At 34.0% G+C, this 22,103-nt stretch overlaps 1 protein-coding gene and 1 long non-coding RNA gene across 11 annotated transcripts; both read left to right on the forward strand.

The window, feature by feature from the left end:
- The first annotated feature begins 5,393 nt into the window (after positions 1-5,393).
- Positions 5,394-12,791, forward strand: LOC136221907 (uncharacterized). 10 transcript variants are annotated; one of them, XR_010685376.1, is made up of 13 exons: positions 5,394-5,692; positions 6,662-6,854; positions 6,938-7,025; positions 7,125-7,199; positions 7,681-7,742; positions 8,437-8,615; positions 8,714-8,767; positions 9,440-9,616; positions 9,713-9,772; positions 10,432-10,906; positions 11,374-11,538; positions 12,196-12,310; positions 12,426-12,791. It is a non-coding gene; the product is annotated as an uncharacterized lncRNA (long non-coding RNA). The 10 variants fall into 10 exon arrangements; XR_010685370.1 differs by having other exon boundaries at positions 6,673-6,861; XR_010685377.1 differs by having other exon boundaries at positions 6,673-6,854; positions 8,714-8,789.
- A 2,321-nt stretch (positions 12,792-15,112) lies between these two features.
- LOC136215992 (two-component response regulator ORR21-like) lies at positions 15,113-19,486 on the forward strand. Its single transcript, XM_066002966.1, has 8 exons — positions 15,113-15,213; positions 15,298-15,489; positions 15,668-15,744; positions 16,301-16,647; positions 16,794-17,340; positions 17,432-17,542; positions 18,919-18,999; positions 19,130-19,486. Exons 1-8 carry the CDS (start codon positions 15,201-15,203, stop codon positions 19,193-19,195), a joined length of 1,434 nt encoding a protein of 477 aa, XP_065859038.1. The 5' UTR covers positions 15,113-15,200; the 3' UTR covers positions 19,196-19,486.
- The last annotated feature ends 2,617 nt before the right edge of the window (positions 19,487-22,103 follow it).

Here is a 22,103-nt window from a genome sequence, read left to right on the forward strand (position 1 = left end):
AAGAGTTCGTTCATGAGAGTTGGAGACCTCATTCGTATGTACTGCAAGCTGCTGAAGGGTTCAGGAATAAGGTGCAGGGGTGGAATAGGAATGTGTTTGGGCATATTATCAGAAGGAAGAACAAGTTATTAAAGAGGATGGAGGGCATTCAACGCAGGTTGGAGGGGAGGTTTGATCATAGCCTTGAGGGCCTCCTCAGAACCCTTCAGAAGGAGCTGGAGGCTGTGCTTAGGCAGAAGGAGTTCCTTTGGTTCCAGAAGTCTCAGAAGTCCTGGATTAGAGATGGCGATCGTAATACCAAATACTTCCATCTCTCTACCCTGGTTAGAAGGCAGAGAAATAGAATTGAGGCCATTAAGGATTCTAATGGTGATTGGGTTTATGAAGATGAGGTTATTCGAAACTTAGCCCTGGATTTCTACAGAGAGCTGTTCAAAGAGGAACCTGTTCTTTTGGAGAGGGCTCACTCTATTGCTACATTTCCTTTAATCAGTGAGGATTGTAGTCAAGAGGCCTTTCAACCTATTTCCCGAAAAGAGATTGACCAAGCTATCTTCAGCATTGGGGCTTCTAAAGCTCCTGGGATTGATGGTCTTCCGGCGGGCTTTTACCATAAGCATTGGGATGTAGTGAAGGAAGGCATCTATAATTTTGTCTTGGGGGTGTTCAGTGGTTCGAAGGATATTGAGCTGGTTAATAGAACCCTCCTGGTTCTGATTCCTAAGATTGATAAGCCTTCTTCCTTTTTGCATATGAGACCTATCAGTCTTTGTAATGTTCTTTATAAAACTGTTACAAAGATTGTGGCTAATAGAATCCGTGGCATTCTTCCTGCGATCATTTGTCAGAATCAGGGTAGCTTTGTGCCTGGTAGACAAATGATGGATAATGTGGTGATCGCCCAAGAGATGGTCCACACGATGAAGATTAGGAAGGGGAGGAAAGGCATTGTGGCTCTGAAGCTGGATTTAGAGAAGGCCTATGATCGAATTAATTGGGATTTCTTGATGGAGAGCCTTGAGAGAGCTAGAATCCCGGACAGCTGGAGAAGTTTAATTAAGGTATGTATTTCTTCTCCTGTGTTTCAAGTTATGGTCAATGGGGATATGTCGGAGGAATTTTCCCCGGGCAGAGGAATCCGTCAGGGGGATCCTATGAGCCCTTTCCTTTTTGTTATTGCTATGGAGAGGCTCTCTCACCTGATTCAGGATGCGATTGATAATGGGAGTTTCCACCCTGTGGCGATCAACAGCTTCTGTCCCCAGGTGACTCACTTATTCTTTGCAGATGATGTCCTTATCTTTCTTGAGGGTAATGAGGAGCAGTTGAGAGTCATTATGGATATTCTGGATTGTTTTTGTTCGGCCTCTGGGCAGAAGCTTAATATCCAGAAATCTAGGATGATGTGCTCTAAGAATATGAATCAGAGAGTCTGTAAGAGATTAAGTGATCTCTCAGGTATTCCTCTTACTGATTCTCTTGGGAAGTATCTGGGCGTTCCCCTCCATAGTGAGCGTGTGTCTAAAGGCTCCTTCAAAGAGACTTTGGATAAAGCTAATTCGAAGTGTGCCACTTGGAAAGCCAAGACTCTGTCTCTCGCTGGCCGCCTCACGTTAATTCAATCTGTTAATTGTGCTGCTCCCAATCACATCATGCAGGCTTGTAAGCTTCCGGATCCTGTGCTTAATGATCTTGACAAGATTAACCGTAGGTTCCTGTGGGGGGAAGCTGCGGAGGGCAGGAAGATCCATCTTGTGCCTTGGAGTGAGGTTTGCCAGCCTAAAGATTCTGGGGGTCTGGGTATTAGGAAAGCAAAGGACAATAATAAAGTTTTATTAATGAAACTCCTTTGGCGTATGTGGCAAAACCCCTCCTCTCTTTGGGTTCGCCTCTTTTGTGGTAAGTATCGGAAAGACAAAATCTTCGGGGGCCCGAAAGAGAGAGTTGCTAATTGTTCCTTCCTCTGGAAAGGACTTAGTGCTGTGTTTGATGAGTTCTGCTCGGGAGTTGGCCTGGAGGTGGGGAATGGTAAGTCCATTAGTTTCTGGTTTGATAACTGGATTGGGGATAAACCGTTAATTGAGGTGTGTTCTTCCCCCCCGCCTAGTGATATATGCAACTGGAGGATTGCCGATGTGGTTGACTCGGAAGGGGACTGGATCTGGTCAAAGTTTGATACTTTCTTTAGCCTTGAGACTCTCCTTAGAATGCGGGGAGTGAAGGTGAGTAATCAAGAGGAAGACTTGGATAGGCACTGTTGGGCGCTGACTAACAATGGAGTTTATTCTTGCAAATCGGCCTTTGAAGCTTTCTCTCTCTTTAGATCTGATCCTCCCTCGGATGTGTGGAAGTCGATTTGGACCCTTAAAGTTCCTTTCCGTATTAGGAGTTTCCTGTGGCTGGGCGTTAAGGACAGGCTTCTTACTAATTCGGATAGGCACAGAAGGCACTTGGCTGATTCTGGAGCTTGCAGTAGATGCAGAGGCCATGTTGAGACTTTGTGCCATGCTCTTAGAGATTGCTCTAATAGTAAAGAGGTTTGGAGGAAAATTCTCCCACACCATATTTTCTCTTCCTTCATGGCACATTCTGAGGTCGACTGGTTCTCTGATGGTGTTAGAGGAAAGTTGCTTCCATACATGGAGCATGGTGACATTTTCTTTGCTATTATCTGTCACCAAGTTTGGAAATGGAGAAACGAGGAGATTTTTGGAGATAAAACTGTTTTTATGACAAACTTAGCTGATTTCTTCTCGAAAAAACTTTTCTCTATTATCGATAGTTTCAAAGGAGAGTCCCTTGCCAGAGCCTCTCAGTGTTGTGATGTCCATCTCGTGGGATGGAGCAGGCCAAGAGAGGGGGTTGTGAAGCTGAATACTGATGGTTCCTGCCTCAGTAACGGTAAGATTGCGGCTGGAGGTGTGCTTAGAGATGTAGGGGGCGTCTGGCTTTCTGGGTTCTCCCAGAATTTAGGGTTGGGTTCTTCCTTTTCTGCGGAGCTCTGGGCTATTCTTACTGGAATCAATCTTGCTAAAAGGCTGGGTGTTAAGAGGCTCTCTGTGGAGTCTGATAATTTGGAAGCAATCAAAATGATTTCTGAGAATCATTCTATGGGTCTTAACAGTCGCAACCTCATCAAAGCTATTATAAGGCTTTGCTCCTCCTTTGAGTTCGTAGAGTTCAGACACATTTTTAGAGAGCAGAATCGTGTTGCTGATCGCTTGGCGGTGGCGGGCCATGAAGGGACGTTAGGCGTTACTACCCTTCCTGTTTCCCCTAGTTTCATCTCTCATCTTCTCTTAGAAGATAGGATTGGGGTTAGCTTCCCTAGGCTAATTCCTGGGTAATTTGTTGTTATTCATTTTTCTTTTCCTTTTCTACCAAAAAAAAAAAAAAATTTCAAGTAAACTTACTACCTTTTGTTTTTTTTTCTAGATACACCATTTAAAATTAATTAACATATTACTATAAACCCGATATCAACATAATAATTATCTAAAAAACACTCTTAATTTATAACTCTTATAATACTTACCCAAAACTTATAATTAACATCTAAAAATATTAAATTAAACCCAATAATATATTTATAATATCCAATTAATTAAGACTCTATATATTATAATCTATACCGGAATATAAAAATTGAAACTTTCGGATACGGTCGTAAAACTAATGTTTCAAGATAAGTGAAGATTTAACCATAAGGTATGAAATGATGCAAATTTAACTCTAACATTTTCAAAAAAATCAATTTTAGTCACGTGTTACAACAAATTTAAAGACCGGTTTCACTATTATTTAACTCACATGAGACCTTCCAAACAAGTTTGTCGATAAATGGAAGCAGTCTCGTACATTTTTTATTAATTATTTGTAACTATATTAATAACACAGTAAATATTTTAAACAGTTTGACAAAAAGACTTAGTTGTTAGCATTTTAACAGAATTTTTGTAATTTTGTTAGTAATATAGTAAATATCATCACATAATTGATGTTTCTAAGGTTTGAGGTGATAGTGAAATAACGAGTAACTTATAATAATGGTACTTGAATTTTATCCTAGTTCACACTTTGGTACCTAGCTTTTCCAAAAATACATTGAAGTAAAGATGACCAGATAATTTAGTATATTTTACCGGTCAATGGCCGGTCAATGCGAGTTTGACGAGTAAATTACACTGATGGTGGTTGAACTTTACCCTAATTCACACTTTGGTATCCTGATTTTATTTTGTCCAAAAGATACACCTCAAGTAAAGATGACTCAATATTTGAGTACATTTGAATGATCAGTGATCGGTCAACGCGAGTTTGACCATTTTAAATTAAAAATTGAGACCCATCAAATACTTAATTAACATAAAATTACATTATTACCATTTACTTCTCTGTCCGTCTCTCTCTATAATAATAATAATGATAGTATTGTAATTTTATGTTAATTAAGTGCATAGTGAGTCTCAATGTTTAGTTCAAACTGGTCAAACTCACGTTATCCGGTCACTAACCGATCAAATGAACTAAATTTTCCAATCACCTTACTTGAATTATATTTTTAGGATAAAATAAAATCCAGGTATCAAATTGTGAATTATAGTAAAGTTCAGATACCATTAATGTAATTAACTCATAAAACTCGCGTTGACCGATCATTAACCTGTAAAATATACTAAATTATCCAGTAATCGTTACTTCAGATATATTTTTGGAAAAAAATATAATCTAGATACCAAAGTGTGAACTAGGGTATAATTCAGATACCATTGATGTAAACAAATCAATATTTTCTAATTTTCGATAACGTAGGGCTAAAATTACTCTTACTATTGGAGTTAAATTTACACTGTCTCGTACAACTAAATTTACACTTCTTTTAAAACGCTGGATTAAATTTGGTCTTTATTCTTAATATTTTATCTAATTTCTCACTGTAACATATTAAAAAGTTTACATTTTGTTTTATTAACTTTTTGGCATTACATCCATTTCACTACCCAAACTAACTTTAAACTATCAAAATAATCAATCGAGTCCTAATGATACCTAAAAGTAGAAACTAATACTATTTGATATAGACTATAATAATTTGTGTTGGTTCAAAATGAGTTTGGGAAGAAGGATATGAAACTGTTCAACCGAAAAAATTTCGATGAGCCTTAATTGATGATTTTTGTTTAGAATGAAGACTCAATTGATGATTTTTGCTTAGTTCAAAGTTTTAATTGATTTTGAAGCCTTAATTTAGTAACATGACTGATGATTTTGATAGTTCAAGGTCATAATTGATTTTGAAGTCTTAGTTTAGGGACCAAAGGGGTATTATGCCTTAATTTTCTTTCAATAATAATAATAGAATAAGAAGAAGAATATCCCAAATTGTGCAACCATTGAACCTGAACACGCTCTCTTCCATGGAAGCTCTGTAAAATGAATCACAAAGAAGCCAAATATTGCCAGAAACAAACGCTTCAAAACCTTCAAGGTTTCAGTAAAGCCTCCACCATCGGACGTCGATTTCAGGTCAGAGATATTGCAATAATCCAAAGCCACAATTGCTAAATCTCACCCAGAATTGCTCGACTTAGCCGAGCCTTGTTCTTATATCTAGCGATTCCGCGGCCAAAGTAGAACGCGTGGTTCTGGAAGTGAAGCCTGATAATGTGGTTGTTGACCTGTGTAAAACAATGTAAGTTCGATTCTTAATTTATTCATGGATTTAGGGTTTTAATTATTATTTTTTCTTTGTTCTTAGAATCAAAGCCAATTGTAGTTGTGGAGAGACAATCTCTCTAAAATGTCTATACATAGCCCAATAAAATATGATGATTGAATTCTTCTCAGTAGTTGTATTATACTATTATTCTCTCGAACCTTTCCTTGCTACATTTTTTAGATCTTGCTGTCATTGTCCTGATTATAATGTGGAATTGCGTTCTTTTTCATATTATTTCAACTTGTATATGGAATGGCTTAGTTGTTCATTGCTGAACCTATGTTGCACTGAAACTCCTTTTCAATAACGTTTTTCATGTCCGCCAGTATAATTCTAGCTAATTGAAACTTCATCTTTAGCTAGAACTTCTTAATTGATGATAATTTCTATTTTATTTTCTGCTTGTAACAATCTATAGAGTATAAATAACATTTTTACTTTCATTATACTTTTAATATTTACATGTTTCCTTCACATTTCCGTTTCCTATGCTTTTAGATATAGAGTTTTCCAGTGTCCGTGCAACATAGATGCTAACTCTAATTAAATCAAAATGGTCAATGTTGATTATGGGAATTGGGAATTGGAATAGTTTAGTTGGGATACATGCTTATATTCAACACTTGTAAGGTGAACTGGAAGTTTTCTATCCCTACTGATCTTCTTCCAGATTCAAAATATTTCAAGAAAATTTAACAATTTCTGCTAGTACAAAACAAATCTTTATGTTATTTTCTACTTGTTATAAGACATTGTTAATAAGTTGGTTCAACAGGAAAGGAAATATGTATCTTGCTCTCATGGAATTTCAAGCACAGACTTGCATTGTAGTTAGAATTCCTATTTTTCAAAACATGAAAAATATGCATAGATACACTACAGAAAAGCAAATTTCTCATCAATCAGTTGATGGTTATCTTAACATCATCACTTATTGCAAAGTTTATTTACAGAGCTGGGATTCTGTACACTAGTGATGAAGGTGAGGTTGGCCAACAATTAAGATCAAGCATGTTTTCATTGAGTGGGACGGGATTTTTTTGTGCTGTTGTTCGTAGCATAAAATTGGGTAAAAAAGGGCGGCCCGGTGCACTACGCGTCCCCGCTTAAGCTGTTTTTTTTTACAACAACATGGGTAAGCTGTAAGCACTATCTTTTCTCTTAATTAGTTCAAAGAATAACTAAAGGGTAGTTTCTCATTGATCAAGTAATCTACAGGAGGTCAAACTGCTCGAGCTTTACAATTCCTTTTAGCTCTTTTCTCATCAAAATTATCTTCTGATGCCAACCGCCTGTTGGGGATGAGGTAATTTCATGCAGTTTTCTGTCTTATTTAGGACTTGCAGAATGAAATGAGCACGTATACATGCTGCTCAAATTATGAACTTTTCTTCATATCTTGCAGTTTCGTGTCGCCTGGAAATTTTCTGAAGTAGTATATGCTCAGATAGTTTTGGGAGATTGACCAATTGAAATAACAGTAAATACATCTCAATTTATGAATTTTATATATAAGAAATTTTCACCCTGCGGTTCTATGAAGTGCATATGTTTGGTTTTGTTAATTGTTTGCCTTGTCCCAAAAAACCCAATTTTTGTTTTATTGGTTGAAAACCCAATTTTTGTTTTATTTGTTGAATACTCTACCTGTCTACTAAAAATTCTTGCTATGCTTTTTCTTGGTGTGCATGTTGGTTTTAGGGTTAAATCTCTAGAGTGGTTAATTCAGCCTGCGGTTTAAAGTCAGATAGCTCTGTCTCTTCTACCTTTTTTTTCTTCTTTTAGTAGTCTTGATGTGAATTAATTGAATATATATGTGGTTGGCTGAAAAGAAGATAAATGGTTGCTTCTATTGGTATGTAAATAAATTTAGTCAAAATTAAATCTATAATGTCAACTGTTCAATGATGTTTTTAGGTTTTTCTGATGTATTGATCTTGCTTCTTTTGTGTTTTGTGCAGGAGGTGAATGAGATGTGGGCAGGCTTAGGATATTACAAGCAGACACGTTTTCTCTTATTAAAGTGAGCAATTACTTATGCTTTTGTAAGGGATATGGGTCAATTTTACACTCTTTTTATAAAATAGTTCAATGTTACTTCAATGATAGATATTGTGGCTCCATTTCGTCTTTATTAGTGGAATTTCGTTACTAATTTTCATTAAGTAAATCTGTATTTACTTAGAAAAAGATGAAATTGAATTAGGTTTTCTATGTTGTTGAGGCTAAGTTGAGCTAAAGTTTCTACCGTAGAGACAATATGGAGCTATTTTATGTAACAAGGGTAAAACAAATATTTCTTAATAGGCAATAACCTTGCCTTATTTGCCTTCTCTCGCTTTTGTGAAGTACTTGCTTGATTTCTCAGTGTGAAAGGATAATTTCACCTCTAACTTGAATAAGTCGAAAGATGTAATCAATCCCATGCCGGTTGGGAACCTGAAGTTGAAATATCTTAATTGCATTGATTTCTAAAGTTACTCTGTCTTTAATTGTTTGCATTGTCCCAAAAAACCAATTTTTGTTTCACTTTTTCTTGAATACTGTAACTGTCTACTGAAAATTCTTGCTATGCTTTTTCACGGTGTGTGTTGTTTTTAGGGTTAAATCTCTAGAATGGTTAATTTAGGCTGTGGTGTAAAGTCAGTTAGCACTCTTTCTACCTTTCTTTCTTCTTTTAGTAGCAAGAAATCTTGATTGTTTTCAAAATGTGCAAGGTGTTCCGACTGGTGTAATAACAATTTCAACCTTGAAGATTGTGAAGAAGAGAAAGATATGGGGCTCGGGTATCTGAAGTGATGCTGCAACAGACTAGAGTTCATACTGTGATTGATTATTACAATCGTTGGATGTTGATATGACCTAATCTTCCTGATCTTTTCCAGGCTTTTTTCAGGTAAATTTAGTCAAACTGAATTCTTTAATGTCAACTGTTCAATGATGTTTTTAGTTTTTTCTGATTTATCGATCTTGCTCCTTTTGTGTTTTATACAGGAGGTGAATGAGATGTGGGCAGGATATTACAGGCAGGCACGTTTTCTCTTAGAAGTGAGCAATTACTTGTGCTTTTGTAAGGGATATGGGTCAATTTTACACTCTTTATATAAAATAGTTCAATGTTACTTTCGATGATTAGATATTCAAGCTCCATTTTGACTTTATTAGTGGAATTTCATTACTTATTTTCATTAAGTATATCGGTATTTACTTGCAAAAATATAAGATTGGATTGGGTTTTCTATGTTGAGGCTAAATTGAGCTAAAGTTTCTACCATAGAGACAACATGGAGCTATTTTATATAAACAAATATTTCTTAGGCAATAACCTTGCCTTCTCTCACTTTTGTGAAGTATTTGCTTGATTTCTCAGTGTGAAAGGATAATTTCACCTCTAACATGAATAAGTCGAAAGATGTAATCCATCCCATGCCGGTTGGGAACCTGAAGTTGAAATATCTCAATTGCATTGATTTCTAAAGTTAATCTTTATCTTTAATTGTTTGCATTGTCGCAAAAAAAACCCAATTTTTGTTTTACTTTTTCTTGAATACTCTACCTGTCTACTGAAAATTCTTGCTATGCTTTTTCTTGGTGTGTGTTGTTTTTAGGGTTAAATCGCTAGAATGGTTAATTTAGGCTGTGGTTTAAAGTCAGTTAACACTCTTTCTACCTTTCTTCTTTTAGTAGCATGAAATCTAGATTGTTTTCAAAATATGCTAGGTGTTCAGACTGGAGTAACAATTTCAACCATGAAGAATGTGAAGAAGAGAAAGATATGGGGTTCGGGTATCTGAAGTGATGCTGCAACAGACTAGAGTTCATACTGTGATTGATTATTACAATCGTTGGATGTTGATATGACCCAATCTTCCTGATCTTTTCCAGGCTTTTTTTCAGGTAAATTTAGTCAAACTGAACTCTTTAATGCAACTGTTCAATGATGTTTTTAGGTTTTATGATGTATCAATCTTGCTCCTTTTGTGTTTTATACAGGAGGTGAATGAGATGTGGGCAGGCTTAGGATATTACAGGCGGGCACGTGTTCTCTTAGAAGTGAGCATTACTTATGCCTTTGTAAGGGATATGGGTCAATTTTTCACTGTTTTTTATAAAATAGTTCAATGTTACTTTGATGATAGATATTCTAGCTCCACATGGACTTTATTAGTCGAATTTCATTACTAATTTTCATTAAGTAAATCGATATTTACTTACAAAAATATAAAATTGGATTAGGTTTTCTATGTTGAGGCTAAATTGAGCGAAAGTTTCTACCATAGAGAGAACGTGGAGCTATTTTATATAAACAAATATTTCTTAATAGGCAATAACCTTTCCTTCTCTCACTTTTGTGAAGTATTTGCTTGATTTCTCAGTGTGAAAGGATAATTACACCTCTAACTTGAAGAAGTCAATGATGTAATCAATCCCATGCCGGTTGGGAACCTGAAGTTGAAATATCTCAATTGCATCGATTTCTAAAGTTAATCTTTATCTTTAATTGTTTAAAAAACCCAATTTTTGTTTTTTTTTTCTTGAATAATCTACCTGTCTACTGAAAATTCTTGCTATGCTTTTTCTTGGTGTGTGTTGTTTTTAGGGTTAAATCTTTAGAATGGTTAATTTAGGCTGTGGTGTAAAGTCAGTTAGCACTCTTTCTACATTTCTTCTTTTAGTAGCATGAAATCTTGATTGTTTTCAAAATATGCAAGGTGTTCAGACTGGAGTAACAATTTCAACCATGAAGAATGTGAAGAGAAAGATATGGGGTTCGGGTATCTGAAGTGATGCTGCAACAGACTAGAGTTCATACTGTGATTGATTATTACAACTGTTGGATGTTGATATGGCATAATCTTCCGGATCTTTCCCAGGCTTTTAAAAAAAGGGCGGCCCGGTCGCACTACGCGTCCCCGCTGAGCGAGGGTCCGGGGAGGGGTCCCACCACAAGGGTGTACTGGGGGCAAGCCTTCCCCTGCCAATTTATTTTGGCAAGAGGCCGCTCCTAAGACTCGAACCCGTGACCTCTTGGTCACACGACAACAACGTTTACCGTTGCGCCAACTGTTCAATGATGTTTTTAGGTTTTCTGATGTATCGGTCTTGCTTTTTTTGTTTTTTGTACAGGAGGTGAATGAGATGTGGGCAGGCTTCGGATATTACAGGCAGACACGTTTTCTCTTAGAGGTGAGCAATTACTTATGCTTTTTTGTAAGGGTTATGGGTCAATTTTTTACTCTTTTAATAAAGTAGTTCAATGTTACTTTGATGATAGATATTCTGGCTCCATTTTGACTTTATTAGTGGATTTTCATTACTAATTTTCATCAAGTAAATCGGTTTTTACTTAGAAAATGATAAAATTGAATTAGGTTTTCTATGTTGTTGAGGCCAAATTGAGCTAAAGTTTCTACCACAGAGACAACGTGGAGCTATTTTATATAAACTAATATTTCTTAATAGGCAATAAATCAGAACTCTAGTTTCAACTGGAAACGGCAATGTATTTTTTTTTTTTAAAGTTCAAGCTTGGATCTTTTCTTGATCCTCGATCCATGGTAACATTCTTGTTTTTTCTTGAGCCTAAAAAAGTTTGTGCTTGCTGTTTATTGTCAAACATACCTCTGTAATTTGCTTGTTATTTACTTTACCAGAATTCTGTGAAAGATAATGAGGGAAAGTGAAAGATAGTGATCAGAAAGGATAATGTCCATACCAGAATTTTCCATGTGCCGGCAAAAAACAAGAGATTTTTCAACTTATAAAGGAGACGATAAGCCTTGTCCCATTAACTACTGCCGCGAATGCCTAATGAACAGGTTAGAATTTGTGGCTTAAATTATGCTTCTAGTGCATTCTTAGGAGGAGATGGATTTGAGCTGTATACCATTTTTTTTTCTGATGAGTGTTGCAATTCTCTGTGTTATGAGATTTAGGGGTTGCATGCATGATTAGATTATTGCGATTGAGTGAGTTCTGATGGTTTGCAGTGGTTAAAAATTGTCGATAATTATTTTGCTTTCGTTGTTCAATGGATTCTTTGCTTAAAATTGTCGATTTTTTGGGGTTCCAAGTGGGTTTTAAGCTAACTGTTATTTAGGCTGTGATTTTGATGCTAAATGCGATGTTTTTCTTTTGTATTTTTTGCTACTCTGTTCGCATTTTGAGTTTGAAAATTTGAATAAACATTTTACTTACAGTGGTTGGACTGGCTCCTCAAATGGTTTCTACAAATATTCACTTTATGTTTGTTATTTTTATGTCATTCTTTGGGTTTAATTTTCATTCATTCTCCATTTTCTATCAGGTACAAATTTTTTACTTGATTTTTGTTGTCTTATCCATTTTCCTGGGTTTGTATCGCATTTACTTTCCTTCTATTTGTTTTGTTTTCGGTCTTTCGTTTTTCTTATGGTGCTGTGTTAGGTTTCTAAGATTTTAAATGTTATATGTGGTCATTCTTTCTTTTGTTTCAGATTTGTAGTATGTTCGAATGGGTATAATGAAGAATAAAATGACTGAATCTAGTGATGAGGAGTGCGCCGCCGAAGTCTACTTTGAAAAAACGTATGAAGATTTCTGGTACTTAAGGTTAGATGTTCCTAAAGTGTCTTTTGGTTTTGGTGATATTGAACCAACTGTAAATCGAGATTTGAATGTATGCTTTTTTCCACATTTTTAATGAGTTTGTGGTTTTTTTGTGTAGTGTTGGAAGAGGAGATCGAGTGTTAAGAGTGTCCATGAAGTCCCCGTTGAGAAAACCGATGAGGAATGTTGGTAGCTCAAGGTTAGGATTTTTATTGAGAGCATCGGGTGTTCCCAGCACTCCCCATTGGGATTGCGCCATGTGGTACCACATGACATTTTGCGTTACATTGCCCAATCCCAATGGGGGATATTGGAAACACCCGGTGCCTGCAATAGGTTCTCCAAGAGACATTCCGGGAGAAAGCCGAGGAAGTATCATTATTGGATGATTAGGTAGTGGCATTTGCATTTGCAATTGTAACACCAATTGTCTAATTGTATTTGATGAATGTAATGTTATGTTGCATGAACTCTGAAACGGAAATGTTATTCAGTATAATGAATGTAATGCTATGTTGCACGGAATCTGAAATGGAAAGAGAAACAGAAATGGACACCATGAAACGTTTTCTAAAAAAAATATCTATTAAACATTTTTTTGCAGTATAATAAAAGGGTATTGCTATATACCGCAACTTTTTTTTCATCCACGGCACACTTTTGACATTTATGCCCTTCTCATTTTATTTTTTTCAAAAACTCAATTTTTTTTCTCTCTTTCTCTCCCAATCCTAAAAACCCGAATTTGACGAAAATAGATCCGATTATTCCCGAAGACCATGATTTCGAACACGAAGTAATCTTACGATATAAATTTAAATTAAAAATTTGTTTTTTAAATTTTGAATTTTTTTTAAGGAATAAGTCTAAACGGATGCGCCGCTCGTTCCACCATCAGGTGGAACGAGCACGGAACCCAGTTCCACCTTACAGTGGAACGGGTGCGCCACTCGTTCCACCTGATGGTGGAATGAGTGTGCCATGCTTTCCACCTTACTGTGGAAAGCATGGCCGACGTCGTTGCCACCATGGTGGAACGAACAGTTCGTCCGTTCTGCCCGTGGTGGCAACGGTGTCGGAGTTTCGTTTAGGCAAAAAAAAAAAAAAAAACGGGTTCCGTCTCCGATTTCGAAGGCGGAACCCGTGATTTCGGACATATTTTTTTTTAAAAAAACTTATCGGAAGATTCATTAAGCCTTTTCCCCTTCCTTCCTTTGGCGGCATGTCGTTTTAGGTTGGGTTTTATGAAAAGCTTCAAAAGCTAGCGATGATTTGAGAGTTTTTGGTTTGAAATTGTGAGGAGGGCATAAATGTCAAAAGGGTGCGGTGGAAAGTATAACTTTTGCGGTATATAGCATGTAACTATTATATTTAACAGATTATATATGAGATATTGGTCAAAATTGTCCCTACCACTTGTCAATTGTAGGTAAAAGCATAAAGGGCATTTTGACCATTATCTCTTAATTTTGTTCCTTCCTCTGTTCTTTAATTTCACCACACTATTAGTCAACTTAAAAAAAATCCCGTCTTTAAATAAAAAGTAAAAGAAAAAACATTTTTATTAGTTATTCAAGTTTCAGATTTTGTTTTAAAAATATGGAATACGATTTGAAAGTTTGTTGAATTTCTAAAAAGCTGAGAGTCTAGAAGCTTTATATATTTTTCATAAATGCAAAAATGAAGTTTTTTTTCATTTTAGGGAATAAAAACAATAAAACCCAGATTCTCAATTTGACTTATGCAGAAAGAATATTTTTATTTTTGGTTAATTAACTTCAACTGTAAACTAATATTTTGGTGGTTTTGTTTTTCAATTATAGTAAGATTAAAGTAGTTTTCAAAATTAGTTTAGTGGTTTTAGCTTTAATAAACAATGGGTTTTAAAACAGTGGTTTAGTGAATTAAACTTTGGAAAGTAAAATCTAATTAGTGAGAGAAATAATCTGCTTAATTATGGAATTGCTTATAATATGATATACATTGTATAAACTCCCACCTATGTATGTTAATAAATGATTTCCTTTTGATTTTACTGCAAGGTTTTTCATTTCAAATAATGGGTTGACTCACTTATTTTATTTTTAAACCTCTTTTATATTTTCAACCAAAAAAAAACATTTCAATTCTACAGGTAAACCTTTTTTTATTTTAATTACTTTTTGTCTGTGTATAATATATAGTTTTAGGAAAATAGTTATACAGAAAAAACACCAATCAGCAAATTATATATTTCTTTCCGACATAAAAAAAAAAAAAGCTTAATACATCATTTGCCCTCTGAACTTGGCCAAAAAGTTTGATTGACCCCCTGAACTTTCAAAGTGTCTTGTTAGCCCACTGAATTTGCATAAAATGTAGTGAATTGATCACTCGGTTGCAAAAAAGTAAAGAAAATGTACTCCACGTGTCTTAGAATGTCATTACATAATTCAAAAAAAAGGTAAAAATGAAGTTATTACTTGCTTACTATAAACTTTTTATTCTCTAATATTACAACTGCAATACTCCAATCTTGATTTTACTTTTTTTAAGTCGTGTGAAGTATATTTTCCGCATTTAACTTATTTGTTTTGCAACTGAGTGATCAATTGATTACATTTTATGCAAGTTTAAGGGGTTAATTGAACAATTTACACAAGTTGAGGGGCCAATCAAGCTTTGTGGACAAGTTCAGGGGGCAAATGATGTATTAAGCCTAAAAAAAGTTTGAAAATTGATAATTTACAAAATTTAATTTTTAAAAAATAATTCTATAAATTATTCCCTTCTCTATCCTTTATCACCATATTTGCAAAATCAAGTCTCATATGCTTATAAAATCAGCATCCATATCCTTCCTCCTTGTTTATACTGATCTCATCCCTCTCCTTTCTCAAAAAAATTTATTCCTATGGAAAATCACAGTATGTAATTCAGAATTTATAAATTGAAATTTCTTAGTTTATTATCATATTTAAACTTAATTATCTTTTTCTTTTTTTGTGAAGATGAAGCACTGGACATCATTGAAGTTGAGAGTTCTGCATCTTCAGTGAATGAAATGATGAATAAGAGAGGAAGACAAAGAGATGAAGAAGAGTCTGATGTTGTTGTTGCTGCACCCAAGAAGCCGAAGGTGATGTGGACTAATTCGCTGCATAATCGCTTTTTGCAAGCAGTAATCTATCTCGGCTTAGACAGTAAGCTCTTCTCTTGTGATTTATGAGAAAAAAATTGAAGTTTCTTACACTGTTTTATGGGGTTTTCTGGCGACCAATGGGTTCTCAAACCCCCCTGTCCCGTCTCCCCTTGAATCCGTTCCTGTGTGTATATTTTTTTTAATTAACTTTTACTTAGCTGATTATTCGATTTTTGCAGAGGCGGTTCCTAAAAAGATTCTTGAATTGATGAACGTTCATGGTCTCAAACGAGAAAATGTTGCTAGTCATCTCCAGGTGTGAATCAAGTATATATATATATATATATATATATATATATATATGAATCAAGTGCAACTGATTGGATAATATATATGAATAAATTTAATTTTCGGTTTTTATTTCAAATAATTACATAATCTGTGATATTAATTGTAGTAGTATAAGATAGTTTTTCTCATTTTATAATTATTAGAATTTTTTTTATTATGTTTTGTAAGAAAATTACTTGAATAGAGAAGAAGATATTTTTTATAGCCTAATATACATTACTGGTTAAATATTAAAAATACTACTAATTTCTGTCAAAAGTTACTGAAAAATAAAAATTATGATTAATTTCTGTGAAATTTAACCAACCAATTCACTTAAAATTTACAAATTAAATCAGAATAAGAAAAAAAAGTAAAATTACTTGCATTGTATAAAATGTTAAGAATATTTTTTTTTATAGTTCGTCAGGAATATAATTAAATATACCTAAATTATGAGTGAGTAAATTTATTTTTCTTTGCATTGTATAATTGTTCTGAGAAAAAAAATTAATCAGATTTTTTTTTTGTTGTTTTTTCAGAAATACAGAATGTTTCTCAAGAAGGTAGCAAAGAAAGGCTTATTTTCATCATCTGAAACGTCTGAAAGAGTACTTAAGTCGGCATTTGCAACCCGCTATAATCCGTCACTATTAAACGAAAATAACCTCCGACTCCCTGGAAAACCATTGAGTACATTTCAAGAAGCACATAGAGCAAATTTCTCCATTGGAAAAAGCTTCTATAGCTATCCTTGTTATGAAGCTTCCCCTAGCGGTTCGGCACCACAGGTCCTCTATGGACAATCTGGTTTATTAAGTGGTCTCGGCAATTTTCAGCGACCAACATTTGGCGACAAAGATATATTTCAGCTACCAAATCAGTCAAGGTACTTGTCTAGTAATAGCTTATGTTCATGCTCAATTTTTTTTACTGTTAAATTAATCTAAAAATCTAGTATTCTGCCATCAGAATGTTTTTATCAATCAATTCTTCCGTATTCATCTGTAACTTTTTTGTTATTATCTATGACAGGTCCGGGATTCAAATGCAGTCAAACAATGCTATGATGTATCAGCAGCAGAAGCAACTACTGGGATCGAATTTTGGCAGTCCGACTCCTTATCCCCAATCTGGATATTATGCTAATTCAGCAAGTGCAAACAATGTGGGACTAGGAACTATGAGTACTAATTTCATTAGTAATTTGAATAGCAACAGCATGCTCGGAACCGGTCCTAATATTGCTTATGGCTCGGGGAATTGGACTAGCAACACTGGAATTGATAATGCAAAAGCTGTGCTTACTGGTAATTATGTGCCTAATGAAGGGGGGTTTTCTTTGGAAACTGCATTTGGTAACTCTGTCGGACTAGGAGGATCTTCTTCGTCGTCTTCTGGTATATTTGGTAGTACTAGCCAATTTCCGGTGTCGCCATTCACCGTTGGGAATCAGGAGAGTAGTTCAATGTTGAGGCCGAATACTAATGCTAGTCGTCAAAACCTTATAAATGATGTTGCTAGCATGTCTGATCTTGATCGTCTAGTCTTTGGCTCTACCAAATCTACAACTCCTACTCAGGTGAAATTATGTGCACATTTATCATTTCATGATAATTAAAGTGTTTATTTAGTCCGTTATTCGTCTATTGATCGCTGGTTTTGATATGTAGCCGCAAGGTGCGAAAGGTGCATTGAACGCGTTTGATGAATTTCTTAGTGATGATTTTTCTAGCTCGTGCACTATTTTGGACAAATCTGCTTCGAATGGCAAAAGCTCGCAGGTAAGTCTTTTTTTTTTGTCTATAAATAAATTTATATTATTTCGTGCATTGGAATCCTTTAATCCTAGTTTTGATATATTGAACTTGTATTCTTGTCATTTGTTCTATATGCAACACTTAATAGGATCCTATTGTTTCGGTTTTGGTATTACTCTACCAACGATTTCGGCCTTGTGTATCTATGGTTAGGGTTTCGGTTTCGGTTTTGGTTTTGGTTTTACTCTAGCAACAGTTTCAGCCTTGTGTATCTAGGGTTAGGGTTAGGGTTTTGGTATTACTCCACCAACGGTTTCGGCCTTGTGTATCTAGGGTTAGGTTTCAGTTTCTTCTACGCATATATATGTGAAACTTTGTTCATGTAACTTAGATCTATATATGTGTTAGGGTTAGCAGCAGCAACTAATAAAGTTTTACTCTCTCTTAGGGTTTAGATTTAGGGGTTTGTTTTTCTTTTTTCTTTTCAGCTAATTTTTCATGCACGTGGCAAGAGTTAATAGTTTGTTAGGGTGACATTTCACAAATTGGGATAGGTTAAGGTTTCAGCCTTGTGTATTTAGGGTTAGGGTTTCGGTTTTAGTATTACTCACGGTTTCGGCCTTGTGCATCTAGGGTTAGGGTTTCGGTTTTCTCACGTTTATATATGTGAAACTTTGTTCATGTATTGAGATCTATACTGTCATGATCGGTTTTTCCTTTTCCTCCATGAAATCAGCATCAGCTAATAAAGTTTCTCTTTGTAACTTAGGTTTAGATTTAGGGATTTCTATTTTTTCACTACCTGTTACCTAGTTTAGGGGTTCTTTTTTTCTTTATAACTAATTTCTTATTTCTACATATGTAGTCCATATGATAAAAATTTTTTGAAGACATACACGTCCACATGTCAAATATCGTGCGACGTGGCAAGAGTTAATAATTTATTAAGTTGTCATTCAAATTGGGTGACATTTCACAAATTAGTATAGATTAAGGGTCACATGTGACCAAAATAACGAGTTAGGGGTCAAACGACAACGTTTTGGATAGGTCGGGCCCGAATAGTGCTTCATATATGTGAAATTGGGTGACATTTTACAAATTGGGATAGATTAAGGTTTCGGCCTTGTCTATTTAGGGTTAGCTATTCATTCATATGAAAAATGTTAGTATATTGTTTTTGAATTAGCTAGTTGTTTAGCCACTTCAATATGTAAAGAAACCGAAACCTAACCCACGACTATCTTAAAATGCACATGCGACACGCATAAGTAAGTTTTCCATAAGGGTGTTCGATAAGGGTTAGGGTTTCAGATCGATATATCATTTATCAATAAATATACAAGATGTGTTTATTCTCGCACAACATAACATGTTTTTGTCATATATTTTTTTTGTAGCCCCAACGCAATCCCGACGAGCCTAAGGAGATCGAGCGTACTGGCATTCATCAAGAAATAGGAACATTTGAAGAGAATCAGGCATGTTGAGTTGAGATACACATTTTCCATCATCTTTTTATAAAAGTTACAAGTTTTTTCCTTACATGTGAAACACTATATGCACCATGTCATCCGTGTGCCAGACCTAATTGTGATTTTATACATGCAGGGGTGGGACGAGTTGCACATCTTGCTCGGAAACAACGCCCCTACCGACGGGATACTGGACATCTGACTATACCAAATCTAGATTCAATCATGAACAATTTTTTATGTTTCAAAAGATTGAATTTAGATTTTATAGTCACATTTATATCTTATCTAAGACTTTAATTTAACTTTGTCGTTGTTTAATTTCCGTCGTTAAAAACATATATAGTTTGCTTAATTTTTTTCTTTTTTAGTTTTATAATTGGGGAATTAATGTGAGATTGGTACATGGTTAATCTCTAAATTCACATTTATGTTTTATCTCATCATGGTTGATAAGAGATTGATTACTTACCAATCCCAATTACAAATTCCTCTGAATAAATTTTATTTGTAATGGATGCTTTAAACTTATTAAAATTTAGTTTAATATTGGATGTTTATTTATTATTCTTGCTAGCAATTCTTTTTTATCTATTTTTTAAAACTAAATATTTATTTGTTTTAGGCAAAACTTATAATTAAATCTCTAAACATTTTCTATTTTTATTTTAAAATCAAGCTATTGATCATTTATTTTTTCATTGATTATTGAATTCGTAATAGATCTAGCATTTTTTAATAATAAATTGGCTATTTTGGAATTTCTAATTGAGGTCTAATCATGGTGTTTGTTTGGGTTTTTAATTAGCTTAAATTATGAACGAAAGATGATTAATGGTAATTTATCACAAGTTAATTTTGTTGCAGAACTAAAAGTACCAAGACCTCTAAATATATTTGATGGAATTCTGTCCTTTTTGTACTCAGATTCTTTTATAATCACGTTGAGAGAATATAACAATAAGTTAACTATTCGTGTCGTTTTCGGGTTAGCATATCAATCCTAACTCAACCCAAAAATTTACGTGTCAGTTTTGTATCAACCTAAAAATGACATATAACTTACTAAGCTAAACTCAAACACTAAAATTGCTTGTCGATTTCGTATCGTGTAATTTTGCTACCTCTAATTAAAGGTCTATTTGGTATTGCTTTACACAGTAAAACCTGTTGTGAAGCGAAGTGATATGGAGAAAAGTGATGTGGAGAAAAAAAACTGATAATTGATTGATAAATACATAATAAAACTTTTAAAATTAAAAAATTATATATATATATATATATATATATATATATATATATTAGGTTATATTGAAATTATAACTATTTTTGTTAAAAAAATAAATTTAATATCGGTTTTCCTTATAAGCTGTGACAATTACTTTATCCAAAAGCTACGAAAGTGTATAGTTTTTCCAGAAAGCAATTTTATCAACTTTTAAGGAAAACAATTTGCATTTAACAAGCATTGCTTTTAGTTAGAATTAAAAATTGGAAAAACTGCTCTTTAGCGTTTGAAAAAGCAATATCAAATGCATCTTAAGTATTTCCATTTAGAAAAGATTATGTGACAAAAAAACTTTAAGACCTGACACGTGTCAAGTCTAAGAATCAAAAGATCACCACGTGCCAGACGGTTTTGTTAACACTCTATCCAAATTAAACAAACTTTCATAAATTGAGATATGTCAGGTGTAAATAATAGGTCAGAGAAATGACAATTTTTTTTCCTATTCATGTTTTAATGTGTGAACAAATGATCAATCTATAATTTACTTAGAAGGAAGTGTTCTTCTTGATGATATATAAATATTCAATTTAATTTTCACGTGGGTAATCGTGATTAAATGGGTGGTTATGGAATTCAAAAAGTATATATGTTAGGTAATAAGACAGGTACGACTAATTAAAAAAAAACGGATAAAAATTTGAGATTGACATTATCCGCTTGTACCCTAACTGTTGTCATCCCTACTTAAGATTATTAAAGTAACTTAGACATGCTCATGGATGATCCAGATTGAATCTAATTAGGATTGATACATAAATACTTTGCTTAAACGATGTCTATATGCATTATTTTCATATCAAATTCGGATGAGATTAACCCCAGTTAAGGAAATTAATTTCCAAACTCAACTCAATCCAATCCATATATTCATATTAAAAATTTAATTTACAACTAAAATAAAAATATAACCGATAAATATATTTCAAACTAAAATTTAATAATATATATAGAGAGAATTGAACGAATTAACTTGGGCTTTCGAGACAATTTAAAATCTAATCCATTTAATGTGTGAGCTTGAGTGAGTTTGAACCGGTTGAACCAAACATTATCCAAGCGCAACTTATGGAGGTAGACTTGAACAAAATTGGATGGGCCAATGGGCTCATAAACAAGTCTACTAAAATTTAAGGGTTAAGGTACAAAAATACCCCTAACGTTTTGGGTCAGGAGCAATTTTTATCCCTAACGTCTAAAATAGTGCAATTTTACGCCTAATGTTGGTAAGTTTGGTCAATTTCAGACACTATTATAAAATACAGATATTTTTGTTCCTTATTTTGCATCAATTGCATAACAATTCGTTCTAAAAAAATGATTTCATGTTTTTTATAATTTAATAATAGAATTGAAGATTAATATTTGTAAATTCGGTGAATTTTTTTTGTCTAATTCATATAGACATTATATTTTTTTATTTATTTTTCATATCCCAACATATGTTTGTAATTTGTTACTAATAAAATGATACATATGTGAAGTGTAGATGACAAGATTCATGACCGAAAAAACAGTTTGGTGAATTATTTCTTAAATTTATCCAATTTATCAACGTTAGGGATAAAATTGCTCTTGGCTTCCAACGTTAGAGGTAAAATTGCACTATTTTAGACGTTAGGGATAAAATTTCTCTTGATCCAAAACGTTAGAGGTATTTTTGTACCTTAACCCAAATATTAATATTTATGTACTACTCTCTCTGTCTCATATTAAATGTCTTTCTAGACAGGTATATAGAAATTAAGAATATTAGAAAAAAGACTTTGTTGCCTTTTATTAATTGGTTCCACTATTTATTTATATTATAATAAGTCTATTC

This window comes from Euphorbia lathyris, chromosome 1 (genome assembly GCF_963576675.1).
Source record: "Euphorbia lathyris chromosome 1, ddEupLath1.1, whole genome shotgun sequence".
Classification (NCBI taxonomy): Eukaryota; Viridiplantae; Streptophyta; class Magnoliopsida; order Malpighiales; family Euphorbiaceae; genus Euphorbia; species Euphorbia lathyris.